Source organism: Babylonia areolata, chromosome 34 (genome assembly GCF_041734735.1).
Source record: "Babylonia areolata isolate BAREFJ2019XMU chromosome 34, ASM4173473v1, whole genome shotgun sequence".
Lineage (NCBI taxonomy): Eukaryota > Metazoa > Mollusca > Gastropoda > Neogastropoda > Buccinidae > Babylonia > Babylonia areolata.
The window spans coordinates 1,524,841-1,539,840 of record NC_134909.1 but is presented as its reverse complement, the minus strand read 5'-3'; the positions used below and the strand labels follow the sequence as shown (position 1 = coordinate 1,539,840).

At 46.8% G+C, this 15,000-nt stretch overlaps 1 protein-coding gene across 3 annotated transcripts in view; it reads left to right on the top strand.

Annotated features, from left to right (window-relative positions):
- LOC143277433 (transforming protein p54/c-ets-1-like) overlaps nucleotides 1-15,000 on the top strand; it is a 174,441-nt gene that overhangs the window by 130,898 nt on the left and 28,543 nt on the right. For all 3 annotated transcript variants that reach the window (XM_076582244.1, XM_076582246.1, XM_076582245.1), the window contains 2 exons: nucleotides 10,102-10,302; nucleotides 12,354-12,488. In XM_076582244.1, coding sequence (XP_076438359.1) covers nucleotides 10,102-10,302; nucleotides 12,354-12,488 — 336 coding nt within the window. The remainder of the gene's footprint in view (nucleotides 1-10,101; nucleotides 10,303-12,353; nucleotides 12,489-15,000) is intronic.

Below are 15,000 nucleotides of genomic sequence, written 5' to 3'. Positions count from 1 at the left end.
GGGGGGAGGCTGGGGGACAGAATATATAACTGCTTTGGGCGACAGTGTGGGTCAGACTGCACCACTTGACAACCTGGCATGTCTACTGTGTGCAGCACGTAAAAGAACCCACGACAACAATAGGGTTGTCACTGTCAAAGTTCTGAAGAAGAAAAAAAGGGCTCATTTTGTAATGCATACATTACATGTGTGCGTGTGTCTGAAGTCTGAATGACTCGGGAAACGAATGATGAGCGAGAACTTACCCACTGAACACTCTGAATTACGGGATCTTTAACGTGTGTGTTTGATCTTCTGCATGTGTATGGTCACGAAGGGGGTTCAGGCACTACCAAGTGTGCACACATGTTGACCTGGAAGGTAGGAAACATGTCCACCCTTTACCCACCAGGCGCCAATACCGGGATCGAACACAGGACGCTGACATTGAAAATTCGCCACTACCCCTTTAGCAACAGTGCAGAGGAACATTGTTGTTTGGTTTCAGCTGTGGTAGTAGTCTTCAGTTTAACGTCTTCCACTTTAAGTGATATTAGCTCTCTCCATACGAACGGCGAAAGAGACGACGTTAACAGCGTTTCACCCCAATTACCATCATCAAAATATTGCAAGCGGAAGGCTCTTATACTGAAGAGGTGAATGTTGACAAAGAATACCACAATTCTGACGACGGAAGCTGAAGGTTGGGTCATTCAGACACCCACTGGACATCCGAGGGGTCTGTGTAGAGGAGAAGAGAGGACTGGCCGTACTGAGTGAGTTAGACGGGGAATAACAAGGGGGTGGAGGGCGGGGCGTGGTGGTGGGAACAGTATTGGGCAGAGGGTGAAGAATGGTGTGTATGTGTGTGTGCGCATGTGTGTGTGTGTGTGGGGAAAGATACAGAGCATTGGAAAAAAATAAAACATTAAAAGGGGAGACATAGGCACAATATAGAAGGAAACGCTAACATCAAACAACTGTAACAACTATAACAAATGTCCAATTGGACTATGCAGCAAACCTTCTGCAGTAGCAGATAACATGTTGAAATTGTCAAAAATACATTCAAAAGAATGTTCCGAGAAGTTTGGTAAAAACGATTTCAGACTCTGACATTCAAAGAGTATGTGTTTGCTAGAAACAGATTCTCCACATATGCATTTAACATCTCTGCTGAACTTTGTTATAAAAGCGTTCAGCTTTATCCTGTTTGATAATGCCTGAATTTGCCTTAATCTGAATAAATTACTGAATGTATTTGATTGAGTGATAGATTCCGGTTTCAGCTGTGTGTGTGTGTGTGTGTGTGTGTGCCTGACTAAGCGCGTTGGGTTACGCTGCTGGTCAGGCATCTGCTTGGCTTGGCAGATGTGGTGTAGCGTATATGGTTTTGTCCGAACGCAGTGACGCCTCCTTGAGCTACTGAAACTGAAACTGTGTGTGTGCGTGCGTGTGTGTGTGTGTGTGTGTGTGTGTGCGTGCAACCGCACGAGTTCTGTATGGATGGAGAGAAGATGTAGAGAGGGACGGACAGAAGGGGAAGGTGGTAACGAAGTGGTGAAGGGGGGTGCAGCCAGCCTGTGGAAATGTCAGGTCCGTCAGTGCACGGAGCGACTCTGGCTTCGCTGGTGCCTGTGTCGTACTGCTGGCTGGCTGGTCCCTGTGTCGTACTGCTGGCTGGCTGGTCCCTGTGTCGTACTGCTGGCTGGCTGGTCCCTGTGTCGTTCTGCTGGCTGCTGCAGGCTGGCTGGTCCCTGTGTCGTACTGCTGGCTGCTGCAGGCTGGCTGGTGCCTGTGTCGTACTGCTGGCTGCTGCAGGCTGGCTGGTCCCTGTGTCGTACTGCTGGCTGGCTGGTCCCTGTGTCGTACTGCTGGCTGCTGCAGGCTGGCTGGTGCCTGTGTCGTGCTGCTGGCTGCTGCAGGCTGGCTGGTCCCTGTGTCGTACTGCTGGCTGCTGCAGGCTGGGGGGGGGGGTAAACTGAAAGGTGAACTGAGAACAGCGCGTCTGGAGAAGGCGTGAATGGAGGGTGATGACAAGCAGAATAATGACGACGGCGATAATGATGATATCATCATCAGTTGAAGCTGCGACGACGGTGTTGATAAAAAAAAAAAAAAACAGAATGGAAATCGCTTTCTTGCTTTCCTCCTCCTCTTTCTCTCCCTCCCTCTCTCCCCCCTCTCTTTCTCTCCCTCCCCTCTCCCCCTCTCTTTCTCTCTCTCCCTCCCTCTCTCCACCCTCTCCCTCCCTCCCTCTCCCCCCTCTCTTTCTCTCCCTCCCCTCTCCCCCCCTCTCTTTCTCTCCTCTATCCCCCCTCTCTTTCTCTCCCTCCCCTCTCCCCCCTCTCTTTCTTTCCCTCTCCCCCCCTCTCTTTCTCTCAACCTCCCCCTCTTCCTCTCTCTCCCTTCCCCCTTACTCTCTTCCTCTCTCTCTCCCCCTCCCTCTCTCTCCCCCCCTCTCTCTCCCCCCTCTCTCTCCCTCCCCCCTCCCTTCCCCCCTCTCTCTTTCTCTCAGCTTCCCCCCCCCCCCCCCCCCCCCGTTTTCCTCTCTCTCCTTTAAACCTTACTCTCTTCCTTTCTCTTCCCCCCCCTCTCTTTCCCCCTTCCTCCCTCCCTCTCTCCCTCCCCCACTGTATCTTCCCCTCCCTCTCTGTCTCCCTTCCTCCCTCTCTCTCTCTCTCCGTTGATTGTCTCTCCTTCCACCCTTTGCTCTGCACCCCCCCCCCCCCCCTCCCACCTGGACAGCTGTCTCAGGTAGAGCGGGTTGACCGTCAGCACCAGACTGACGTTATCGTAATGGTGTGCGCCGGCCTGTGGCTTTTGTTTATACTTTATTGCGGTCTGCTGTCAGGGGTTTGATGATGAATGAGAAAACACTTTTCGGATAGGGTTAATTGATGAGGTGAAGGGGGGGGGGGTGGGGGGGGGGGGGGGAGTGTTCAATCTGGCTGATTGTGATTGGTGGATAGGGACGGTCACGTGTCAGGTTGGCCAAGGGGTGGACGTGTGTTGGTGTCCCTGTGTTCGGTGCCTCTTCATCACACCTTTTGTCGTCGTCATTGTTGTTCTCGTCATTGTCGTTGTTGTTGTCGTCATTGTTGTTGTTGTTGTCGTCATTGTTGTTGTTGTCGTCGTTGTTGTTGTCATTGTAGTTGTTATGGTTGTTGTCGTCATTGTTGTTGTTGTCATTGTTGTTGTTGTCATTGTTGTTGTCGTCATTGTTGTTGTTGTTATGGTTGTTGTCGTCATTGTTGTTGTCGTCGTCATTGTTGTTGTCGTCGTTGTTGTTGTCGTCATTGTTGTTGTTGTTATGGTTGATGTCGTCATTGTTGTTGTCGTCATTGTTGTTGTTGTCATGGTTGTTGTCGTCATTGTTGTTGTCATGGTTGTTGTCGTCATTGTTGTTGTCGTTATTATTGTTGTTGTCGTCATTGTTGTTGTTGTCGTTATTGTTGTTGTTGTCGTCATTGTTGTTATTATTGTTGTTGTCGTCATGGTTGCCGTCATTGTTGTTGTTTTTGTCGTTATTGTTGTTGTCTTCGGTGTTGTTTTTGTCGTCATTGTTGTTGTCGTTATTGTTGTTGTTGTCGTCATTGTTGTTGTTGTCATGGTTGTTGTCGTCATTGTTGTTGTCATCGTCATTGTTGTTGTCATGGTTGTTGTCGTCATTGTTGTTGTCGTTATTGTTGTTGTTGTCGTCATTGTTGTTGTCGTTATTATTGTTGTTATTGTTGTTGTTGTCGTTATTGTTGTTGTTGTCGTCATTGTTGTTATTATTGTTGTTGTCGTCATGGTTGCCGTCATTGTTGTTGTTTTTGTCGTTATTGTTGTTGTCTTCGGTGTTGTTTTTGTCGTCATTGTTGTTGTCGTTATTGTTGTTGTTGTCGTCATTGTTGTTGTCATCATTGTTGTTATTGTTATGGTTGTTGTCGTCATTGTTGTTGTCATTATTGTTGTTGTTGTCATTATTGTTGTTGTCGTCATTGTTGTTATTGTTATGGTTGTTGTCGTCATTGTTGTTGTCATTATTGTTGTTGTTGTCGTCATTGTTGTTGTTGTTGTCATTATTGTTGTTGTCGTCATTGTTGTTATTGTTATGGTTGTTGTCGTCATTGTTGTTGTCGTCATTGTTGTTGTTGTCGTCATTGTTGTCATTGTTGTTGTTTTTGTCGTTATTGTTGTTGTTGTCGTCATTGTTGTTGTCGCTGTTGTTGTTGTCGTCATTGTTGTTGTTGTTGTCATTATTGTTGTTGTTGTCGTCATTGTTGTTGTTGTTGTCATTATTGTTGTTGTCGTCATTGTTGTTATTGTTATGGTTGTTGTCGTCATTGTTGTTGTCGTCATTGTTGTTGTTGTCGTCATTGTTGTCATTGTTGTTGTTTTTGTCGTTATTGTTGTTGTTGTCGTCATTGTTGTTGTCGCTGTTGTTGTTGTCGTTGTCCGTCATTGTCGTTGTTGTTCTCGTCATTGTCGTTGTTGTTGTCGTCATTGTTGTTGTTGTCGTCATTGTTGTTGTTGTCGTCATTGTTGTTATTATTGTTGTTCTCGTCATTGTCGTTGTTGTTGTCGTCATTGTTGTTGTTGTCGTCATTGTTGTTATTATTGTTGTTGTCGTCATTGTTATTGTCGTCATTTTTGTTGTTGTCGTCATTGTTGTTTTTGTCGTTATTGTTGTTGTCGTCATTGTTGTTGTCGCTGTTGTTGTTGTCATTGTTGTTGTTGTTGTCATCATTGTTGTTGTAGTCATTGTTGTTGTCGTCATTGTTGTTGTCGTTATTGTTGTTGTCGTTATTGTTGTTGTTGTCGTCATTGTTGTTGTCGTTATTATTGTTGTTATTATTGTTGTTGTCGTCATTGTTGTTGTTGTCGTTATTATTGTTGTTATTATTGTTGTTGTCGTCATTGTTGTTGTCATTGTTGTTGTCGTCATTGTTGTTGTTGGCGTCATTGTTGTTATTATTGTTGTTGTCGTCATGGTTGCCGTCATTGTGATTGTTTTTGTCGTTATTGTTGTTGTCTTCGGTGTTGTTTTTGTCGTCATTGTTGTTGTCGTTATTGTTGTTGTCGTCATTGTTGTTTTTGTCGTCATTGTTGTTGTTGTCGCTGTTGTTGTTGTTGTCATTGTTGTTGTTGCTGTTGTTGTTGTCGTCATTGTTGTTGTCGTTGTCGTCATTGTTGTTGTCGTTATTGTTGTTGTTGTCGTTGTTGTTGTTGTTGTCATTGTTGTTGTTGCTGTTGTTGTTGTCGTCATTGTTGTTGTTGTTGTCATTGTTGTTGTTGCTGTTGTTGTTGTCGTCATTGTTGTTGTCGTTATTGTTGTTGCTGTTGTTGTTGTCGTCATTGTTGTTGTCGTTGTCGTCATTGTTGTTGTTGTCGCTGTTGTTGTTGTTGTCATTGTTGTTGTCGTTGTCGTCATTGTTTTTGCGGCGGTACAGACCAGCATAAATGTTCAGGTAAAATGATCTCTCTCTCTCTCTCTCTCTCTCTCTCTCTCTCTCTCTCTCTCTCGCTCTGTCCCCTCTGTCCTGTCTACCTTTGCTTAAAAAAAAAAAAAGGAACAGTAAATGGGGGAGAGAGAGAGAGTTGGGGTGGGGTAGGGGGGGGGGGAGAACATACATTCAGTTGAGATACAGTCGCGATACAGTTCAGATTGATGTGACTTACATCTCTCTCTGCTGCCCCCCCCCTCCCCCCCCTCCCATCACAGCTCCCTCCCAGTCTTTCCACCACCTCCTCCCCACCTCCACCCCCTCCCCTCCCCTCCCCGTTCTCCCCCTCTCCCACAGTGATGGACGGAGTAAATTGTATTGCAATGGACAAGTGGCCAGAAGCTGACATTTAGATATCGCCGCCGATTTATCATTTACGGGGATGAGATAGACAGGGTAGCGGTTGGAAGAGTGGCGCGCGCGCACACACATACACACGCACTCTCTCTCTCTCTCTCTCTCTCTCCCACCCCCCCTCCCCCCAGTAAACGGATCCTTTAGGGACCGGGACCCACGCCATCAAAACGTGACGTCAATCTGACGGCGCATGCGCAGAGCGGCCTCCTGGGATGGCGTGTTTCCGTTCTTCTCTTCAGAAAATGTTCCCCACCTGGAAAAACTGAACGTGGGGGTGCGGGTGTCGGTGTGGGTGGGGGGAGGGGCAGGCACGTGTGCTAAATTAGCTAATCGTTCACGGCATCTCAATATCATCGTTTCCATTAAGCTCAATAATAAAAAAAAAAAAAAAAAAAAAATTTAAAAAAAGAAAGAAAAATAATGAATTATCTTTTTTTTTCCGTTTGAGTGGTGCTCCCCACCCCCACCCTCACCTCCACCCAACTCCCCCTTCCCCACACACGACACACCTGTCTGTCTCTCTCTCTCTCCTCCCCCCCCCCCCCCCCCCCCCACCCCCCACCTTTCCTCGTTACCTGTCTCTTTCTTTGATCAGACTACCCCCCCCCCTCTCTCTCTATCGCTCACTCTCTCTCTCTCTCTCTCTCTCTCTCTCTCTCTCTCTCTCTCTCTCTCTCTCTCTCTCTCTCTCTCTCTCTCTCTCTCTCTCTCTCTCTCTCTCTCTCTCTCTCCATCCCTTTCTATTTGTTCCTCTGTTTTTACTCCATCTCTCTCTTCGAGTGTCTGTCTTTGTCCCTCTCTTTCTGTCACAAATACATTTTCTCAATTCGTGACTCAGTGTGGAAACAAAGTATGAATGATGATCCAGTGTGTGTGTGTGTGTGTGTGTTCGTGGTACACTTTAGCATTGACACCTACAAGAGACACGGGATCAAAGTTTGGCGTGCTGATTTTGAGATCCTTTGAAGTCATCTATCATGGTCATAGAGTAAGCAGGGTTAGAGGTCAAAGGCCAAGGTCATTTATCGGCAGAACATTTTTTTTTTAGAAAGTTAATTGATCATGGGTACAGTCAAGAGTTGGTGGTCATGGTCACAACATGTCGTGTGTAGGATTGACAGGGAACGTTTCTGTATTGTAATCTTCATCACACTTTGCTCACCGTCTGGTCATTGTGAAGAAAGTGGAAAGGTCAAGGTCACAACGTTGCATATTTGAAAAATGGAAAAGCATGATAGAGTTTAAGATTTCCATCCAGTTTGCCTTTAAAAGTGGTATACTGTGCAGTGATTTATTTCGGTGGGAACATGGTTAGTGCTTTGTAAAGTTAGAGGTTAAAGGTCACGGTCACATCAGTGTGTGTATTTGTATTTCTTTTTATCACAACAGATTTCTCTGTGTGAAATTCGGGCTGCTCTCCCCAGGGAGAGCGTGTCGCCATACTACAGCGCCACCCTTTTTTTTTTCTTTTTTTCTTTTTTTTTTTTTTTTTTTTTTTTCCTGCGTGCAGTTTTATTTGTTTCTCCTATTGAAGTGGATTTTTCTACAGAATTTTGCCAGGAACAACCTTTTTGTTGCCGTGGGTTCTTTTACATGCACTAAGTACATGCTGCACATGGGACCTCAGTTTATCATCTCATCCGAATGACTAGCGTCGAGACCACCACTCAAGGTGTAGTGGAGGGGGAGAAAATATCGGCGGCTGAGCCGTAATTCGAACCAGTGCGCTCAAATTCTCTCTCGCTTCCTAGGCGGACGCGTTACCTCTAGGCCATGTGTGTGTGTGTGCCAGATTGTTCTTTGGTGTTGTTTTGGTTGTTCATTGTTATTTCTTTGTTGGATGAAGTGTACTTCACGTGCAAGTGGTCCTGAAGGCCTTGCCTCATGTTGAAAGGACAAAACAGATGACTTCTTTCCTTCTTCAAGGGAAGCTGTGGATGTAAACATAGCATGAACCCTTGGTGATAAAACATTTGTCGTTGTCTCTTTCTCTCTCTCTGGCTGCCCTGAGAGAGAGTCATTTCCCTTGGAAAACAAAAACAAAACCCCAAGCAAACCAGCATAGAGCAAGAAAGCGGAAAGAAAATAAAAACATTGTTTGTTTTTTTCACTGCCCTTTAAACATAAACGTGTTTGTGGGCTTCTTGGGGAGTGACCACCACGCCCTCACAATGTGCATGTGCACACAGGCACACGTAGCAACGCATTCACCGAGTCTGTCTTGTCAAATCTGGTATTCCATAAACCTGTACTGTTGTTTGAGAAAAAACAAATGGCATTTAGCCTGTTGTTGTATGAGAAAAACAAGTAGTATTTAGCCTGTTGTGTGAGAAAAACAAATTAGCATTTAGCCTGTTGGATGAGAAAAGCAAATGGCATTTATTCTACTCACCTGTTGTTAGCAAAACAAATGGCATTTATTCCATTGACCTGTTGTGTTAATAGCATTTAGCCTGTTGGATGAGAAAAGCAAATGGCATTTATTCTACTCACCTGTTGTTAGCAAAACAAATGGCATTTATTCCATTGACCTGTTGTGTTAGCAAAACAAATGGCATTTATTCCATCAGCCTGTTGTTGAGTTAGCAAAACAAATGGCATTTATTCCATCAACCTGTTGTGTTAGCAAAACAAATGGCATTTATATTTGTTGGTGTGTTAGCAAAACAAATGGCATTTATTCCATCAGCCTGTTAGCAAAACAAATGGCATTTATTCCATCAACCTGTTGTGTTAGCAAAACAAATGGCATTTATATTTGTTGGTGTGTTAGCAAAACAAATGGCATTTATTCCATCAGCCTGTTAGCAAAACAAATGGCATTTATTCCATCAACCTGTTGTTGAGTTAGCAAAACAAATGGCATTTATATTTGTTGGTGTGTTAGCAAAACAAATGGCATTTATTCCATCAACCTGTTGTTGAGTTAGCAAAACAAATGGCATTTATTCCATCAGCCTGTTGTGTTAGCAAAACAAATGGCATTTATATTTGTTGGTGTGTTAGCAAAACAAATGGCATTTATTCCATCAGCCTGTTGTGTTAGCAAAACAAATGGAACATTACGTAGGATTGGCAGTGGTGGCTTGCAAGTGTACAGGTATTTAAGACAGCTAATTTATTGGAGAAGAATTCATTGTAAAAGAGAGTCTTGGCGAACATAAGCCTATGACTTTCCACATTATCACTGGGTTTTATTTTATGTGTTTATTTTACAGATTTAATGTGGAGTACGGTTATACCAGTAGTTTGAATATGGTCATCATCATCATCATCATCATCATCATCTTCATCAACAGTACTGCCCTCACAGACTGCACAGGGTGTAGTGGTGTGCCTGATGGTGACAATGACTACAATGTCAATAATGATGACAGTGACGATTGATGGAGTGATGGCCTAGAGGTAACGCATCCGCCTTGGAAGCGAGAGAATCTGAGTGCGCTGGTTTGAATCACGGTTCAGCCGCCGATATTTTCTCCCCCCCCCCTCCACTAGACCTTGAGTGGTGGTCTGGACGCTAGTCATTCGGATGAGACGATAAACCGAGGTCCCATGTGCAGCATTCATTTAGCGCACGTAAAAGAACCCATGGCAACAAAAGGGTTGTTCCTGGAAAAATTCTTTAGAAAAATCCACTTCAATAGGAAAAACAAATAAAAACTACACACAGGAAAAAAATTTTTTAAATGGGTGTCGCTGTAGTATAGCGACGCGCTCTCCCTGGGGAGAGCAGCCCGAATTTCGCACAGAGAAATCTGATGTGATAAAAAGAAATACAAATATGATGCCAGTGATGATGATGAAGTCAATAGTGATGACAATGACGATCATGATGATGATGACGATGTGACAGACCCAGCACAGTGAAGTCCTGTGCAGGTCCAGCAATGGCTGGTCTGGTGATGACGATGACAGTGATGATGACGATGACAGTGATGATGGTGATTATGGTGATGACCGTGATGATGATGATGATGACAGTGATGGTGATGACAGTGATGATGATGATGACAGTGATGATGGTGATTATGATGATGACAGTGATGATGATGATGATGACAGTGATGGTGATGACAGTGATGATGATGATGACAGTGATGATGATGATGATGACAGTGATGGTGATGACAGTGATGATGATGATGACGATGACAGTGATGATGACGATGACAGTGATGATGATGGTGATGATGACGATGACAGTGATGATGATGATGACAGTGACGATGACAGTGATGATGATGATGATGACGATCACTGTCCCCAACAGACCCTGCACAGTGGAGCCCGGTGCACGTGCAGCAGTGGCTGGCCTGGGCATCGGCAGAGCTCAGTCTGCACGGCATTGATGCCTCCCTGTGGGCCGTCAAGGGAGCTCAGCTGTGCAAGATGGACAGGGAGGACTTCATCAACCGCTGCCCTCCCTTTGTTGGGGACATCCTCTGGGAGCACCTCGACATCATGAAGAGAGGTGGGGGGTTGTAGCTCCGTTTGTGGTGTGTGCGTGTGTGTGTGTGTGTGTGTGCGTGTGGTGTGTGTGTGTGCGTGTGGTGTGTGTGTGTGCGTGTGGTGTGTGTGCGTGTGGTGTGTGTGTGTGCGTGTGGTGTGTGCGCGTGTGTGTGTGTGCGTGTGGTGTGTGTGTGTGTGCGTGTGGTGTGTGCGCGTGGTGTGCGTGTGGTGTGTGTGTGTGTGTTTCCAGCTGCTGTAGCAAAGTGGTTAGCGTTGTTTGGTCTGAACACTGTGCACCTGTAAGAACCTCCGGGATTTAGACGGGTCACTATGACTAGGGCAGAGAATGACCCAGACTTGGAAAGCCAGAGTGTGTGTTGTGTGTGGTTAGAACACAGTGCTGACAGTGCTGAAATGTTGGGGAATTATTTGGGTCGGACGGACAGGGGGTAACACAGTACTGAAGTGTTGGGGAATGATTTGGGTCGGACGGACAGGGGGTAACACAGTACTGAAGTGTTGGGGAATGATTTGGGTCGGACGGACAGGGGGTAACACAGTGATGAAGTGTTGGGGAATGATTTGGGTCGGACGGACAGGGGATAACACAGTGATGAAGTGTTGGGGAATGATTTGGGTCGGACGGACAGGGGGTAACACAGTGACTGAAGTGTTGGGGAATGATTTGGGTCGGACGGACAGGGGATAACACAGTGCTGAAGTGTTGGGGAATGATTTGGGTCGGACGGACAGGGGGTAACACAGTGATGAAGTGTTGGAATGATTTGGGTCGGACGGACAGGGGGTAACACAGTGCTGAAGTGTTGGGGAATGATTTGGGTCGGACGGACAGGGGGTAACACAGTACTGAAGTGTTGGGGAATGATTTGGGTCGGACGGACAGGGGGTAACACAGTACTGAAGTGTTGGGGAATGATTTGGGTCGGACGGACAGGGGGTAACACAGTACTGAAGTGTTGGGGAATGATTTGGGTCGGACGGACAGGGGATAACACAGTGCTGAAGTGTTGGGGAATGATTTGGGTCGGACGGACAGGGGGTAACACAGTACTGAAGTGTTGGGGAATGATTTGGGTCGGACGGACAGGGGGTAACACAGTACTGAAGTGTTGGGGAATGATTTGGGTCGGACGGACAGGGGATAACACAGTGCTGAAGTGTTGGGGAATGATTTGGGTCGGACGGACAGGGGGTAACACAGTGATGAAGTGTTGGGGAATGATTTGGGTCGGACAGGGGGTAACATAGTACTGAAGTGTTGGGGAATGATTTGGGTCGGACGGACAGAATGAAACACAACCTGTTCATTCTTTCTGCTGTTATGGATACACCTGTTCATGTCAGTCTCTGTGTGTGTGATGATGATGATCAGTGTGTGTGTGTGTGTGTTGATCTGTATTGATGTGTGTGTTGATCTGTATTGATGTGATGTGTGTTGATCTCTTTGTGTTGTGTGTTGATCTGTATTGATGTGTGTTGCTCTGAATTGATGTGATCTGTATTGATGTGTGTTGATCTGTATTGATGTGTGTGTACAGAGGTGCTCCAGGCCCGGTCACTGCTGTGCTACAGTGAGGCCATGTGTGTTGATGTGTATTGATGTGTGTTGATGTGTATTGATGTGTGTTGATGTGTATTGATCTGTATTGATGTGTGTTGATGTGTGTGTGTACAGAGGTGCTCCAGGCCCGGTCACTGCTGTGCTACAGTGAGGCCATGTGTGTTGATGTGTATTGATGTGTGTTGATGTGTATTGATGTGTGTTGATGTTGATCTGTATTGATGTGTGTTGATCTGTATTGATGTGTGTGTGTACAGAGGTGCTCCAGGCCCGGTCACTGCTGTGCTACAGTGAGGCCATGTGTGTTGATGTGTATTGATGTGTGTTGATGTGTGTTGATCTGTATTGATGTGTGTTGATGTGTGTGTGTACAGAGGTGCTCCAGGCCCGGTCACTGCTGTGCTACAGTGAGGCCATGTGTGTTGATGTGTGTTGATGTGTATTGATGTGTGTTGATGTGTATTGATGTGTGTTGATGTGTGTGTGTACAGAGGTGCTCCAGGCCCGGTCACTGCTGTGCTACAGTGAGGCCATGTGTGTTCCGGAGCTGGGGGACTACCAGCAGGGATACCCCAGTCCGGAGTCCACCCTGCCTCCCACCCCGAACGGTCAGCCCTTCTTGGAAGGTGAGTTGGTGGGGAGGGGGAGGGGGAGATGTTTGGTTGTGGGTTTTTTTGTGTGTTTATTTCATTTCGTTCTCCGTTGTGTTTTTCGTTTTTGATTTTTTGGGGGGGCGAGCGGGGATGAAGTGTGTGTGCCTGTGTGAAAAAGGGAGAGGGTTGGTTATCACTCTGAAAGACAAAGAGGAAAAAGGCGCACACACACATTCACACTCACTCTCTCTCACTCATTCTCTCTTTTTTTTTTCTTTTTTTTTTTCCAAAGGCCTGACTAAGCACGTTGGGTTACGCTGCTGGTCAGGCATCTGCTTGGCAGATGTGGTGTAGCGTATATGGATTTGTCCGAACGCAGTGACGCCTCCTTGAGCTACTGAAACTCTCTCTCTCTCTCTCTCTCTCTCTCTCTCTCTGCATGGAATTACAGCATTTAATATATATATATATATTATGTTAGCTCGTGTGTGTGTGTGTGTGTACGTTGTGTTCCGACTACATAACAAAACACACACAACTAACACTTGCAGAAACAGTGAACGACAGTGTCCTTGCCACCAGACTTTTGTTTTTTTATTTGTATTTCTTTTTATCACAACAGGTTTCTCTGTGTGAAACTCAGGCTGCTCTCCCCAGGGAGAGCGCGTCGCTACACTACAGCGCCACCCATTTTTTTGTATTTTTTCCTGCGTGCAGTTTTATTTGTTTTTCCTATCGAAGTGGATTTTTCTACAGAATTTTGCCAGGAACAACCCTTTTGTTGCCGTGGGTTCTTTGACGTGCATGCTGCACACGGGACGCGGTTTATCGTCTCATCCGAATGACTGTCAAGAGAAAAGTAATTTCTGACCCATCATGGTGTCGCTGATGAAGGTCCACACCTCAGTTTTCATTCGCACTGTGGTGAACGGTGTCTTCATTCCACGGCAGGTCCCTTCAGGACTGTCGCTGCTCATGTGACCACCATGAATATGTATCTGGGTCAATGAATTGAGGGAATTAGGTCAGTGAGGCTGTTAGAGGGGTTGGTGGTGGTGGTGGAGGGGGGGGGTGTTAATTCTCTGGGGTTTAGGGTTGATGGGTTGCTAATTGTGTCGTGTCATGTCTCTGTCTCACTGTCTGTGACCTCTCTCTCTCTCTCTCTCTCTCTCTCTCTCTCTCTCTCTCCCTCTCTTTCTCTGTGTCTCTGTCTCTCTTTGCCTACCTCTATCTCAGTCTCTGTCTGTCTCTCTCTCTCTGCCCATCTCTCTCTTTGCCTCCACTCTCTGTCTCTCGCTCTCTCTCACTCTGCCTCACTCTTTCTCTCTCTCTCTCTCTTTGCCTCCATCTCTCTCTTTCCATCCTTCTCTCTCAGGCACTGTCTCTCTCTCTCTTTACCTCATTCTATCTGTCTCTGTCTCTTTTTGCCTCCCAGCCTCTCTTTCTCTGTCTCTCTCTCTCTCTCTCTGTCTCTCTCTCTCTCTCTCTCTCTCTGTCTGTCTTCCTTTCTGTGTTTGCCATCTTAGTTGGTGACATTAAGCTTCAGAAAAGAAAAGTCGAACTCCCTCCCCCTCTCTTGCTCTCTCTCCCCCTCTCTCTGTGTCCCCTCTCTCTGCTCATAGCTGGTGGCATTCATCTATGGAAACTGAAAGTAGGCGTTTGCTCCTCCTCCCTCCCCTCTCTCTGTCTCCCTCCCCTCTGTCTCCCTCTCCTCTCTCTGTCTCCCTCCCCTCTCTCTGTCTCCCTCCCCTCTCTCTGTCTCCCTCCTCTCTCTGTCTCCCTCCCCTCTCTCTGTCTCCCTCCCCTCTCTCTGTCTCCCTCCCCTCTGTCTCCCTCTCCTCTCTCTGTCTCCCTCTCCTCTCTCTGTCTCCCTCCCCTCTCTCTGTCTCCCTCCCCTCTCTCTGTCTCCCTCTCCTCTCTCTGTCTCCCTCTCCTCTCTCTGTCTCCCTCTCCTCTCTCTGTCTCCCTCTCTCTGTCTGTCTCCCTCTCCTCTCTCTGTCTCCCTCTCCTCTCTCTGTCTCCCTCTCTCTGTCTGTCTCCCTCTCCTCTCTCTATCTCCCTCTCCTCTCTCTGTCTCCCTCTCTCTGTCTCCCTCTCCTCTCTCTGTCTCCCTCTCCTCTCTCTGTCTCCCTCTCTCTATCTCCCTCTCCTCTCTCTGTCTCCCTCTCTCTGTCTCCCTCTCCTCTCTCTGTCTCCCTCTCCTCTCTGTCTCCCTCCCCTCTCTCTGTCTCCCTCTCTCTGTCTCCCTCTCCTCTCTCTGTCTCCCTCTCCTCTCTGTCTCCCTCTCCTCTCTCTATCTCCCTCTCCTCTCTCTGTCTCCCTCCCCTCTCTCTGTCTCCCTCTCCTCTCTGTCTCCCTCTCCTCTCTCTGTCTCCCTCTCCTCTCTCTGTCTCCCTCTCCTCTCTCTGTCTCCCTCTCCTCTCTGTCTCCCTCTCCTCTCTCTGTCTCCCTCTCCTCTCTCTCTATCTCCCTCTCCTCTCTCTGTCTCCCTCCCCTCTCTCTGTCTCCCTCTCCTCTCTGTCTCCCTCTCCTCTCTCTGTCTCCC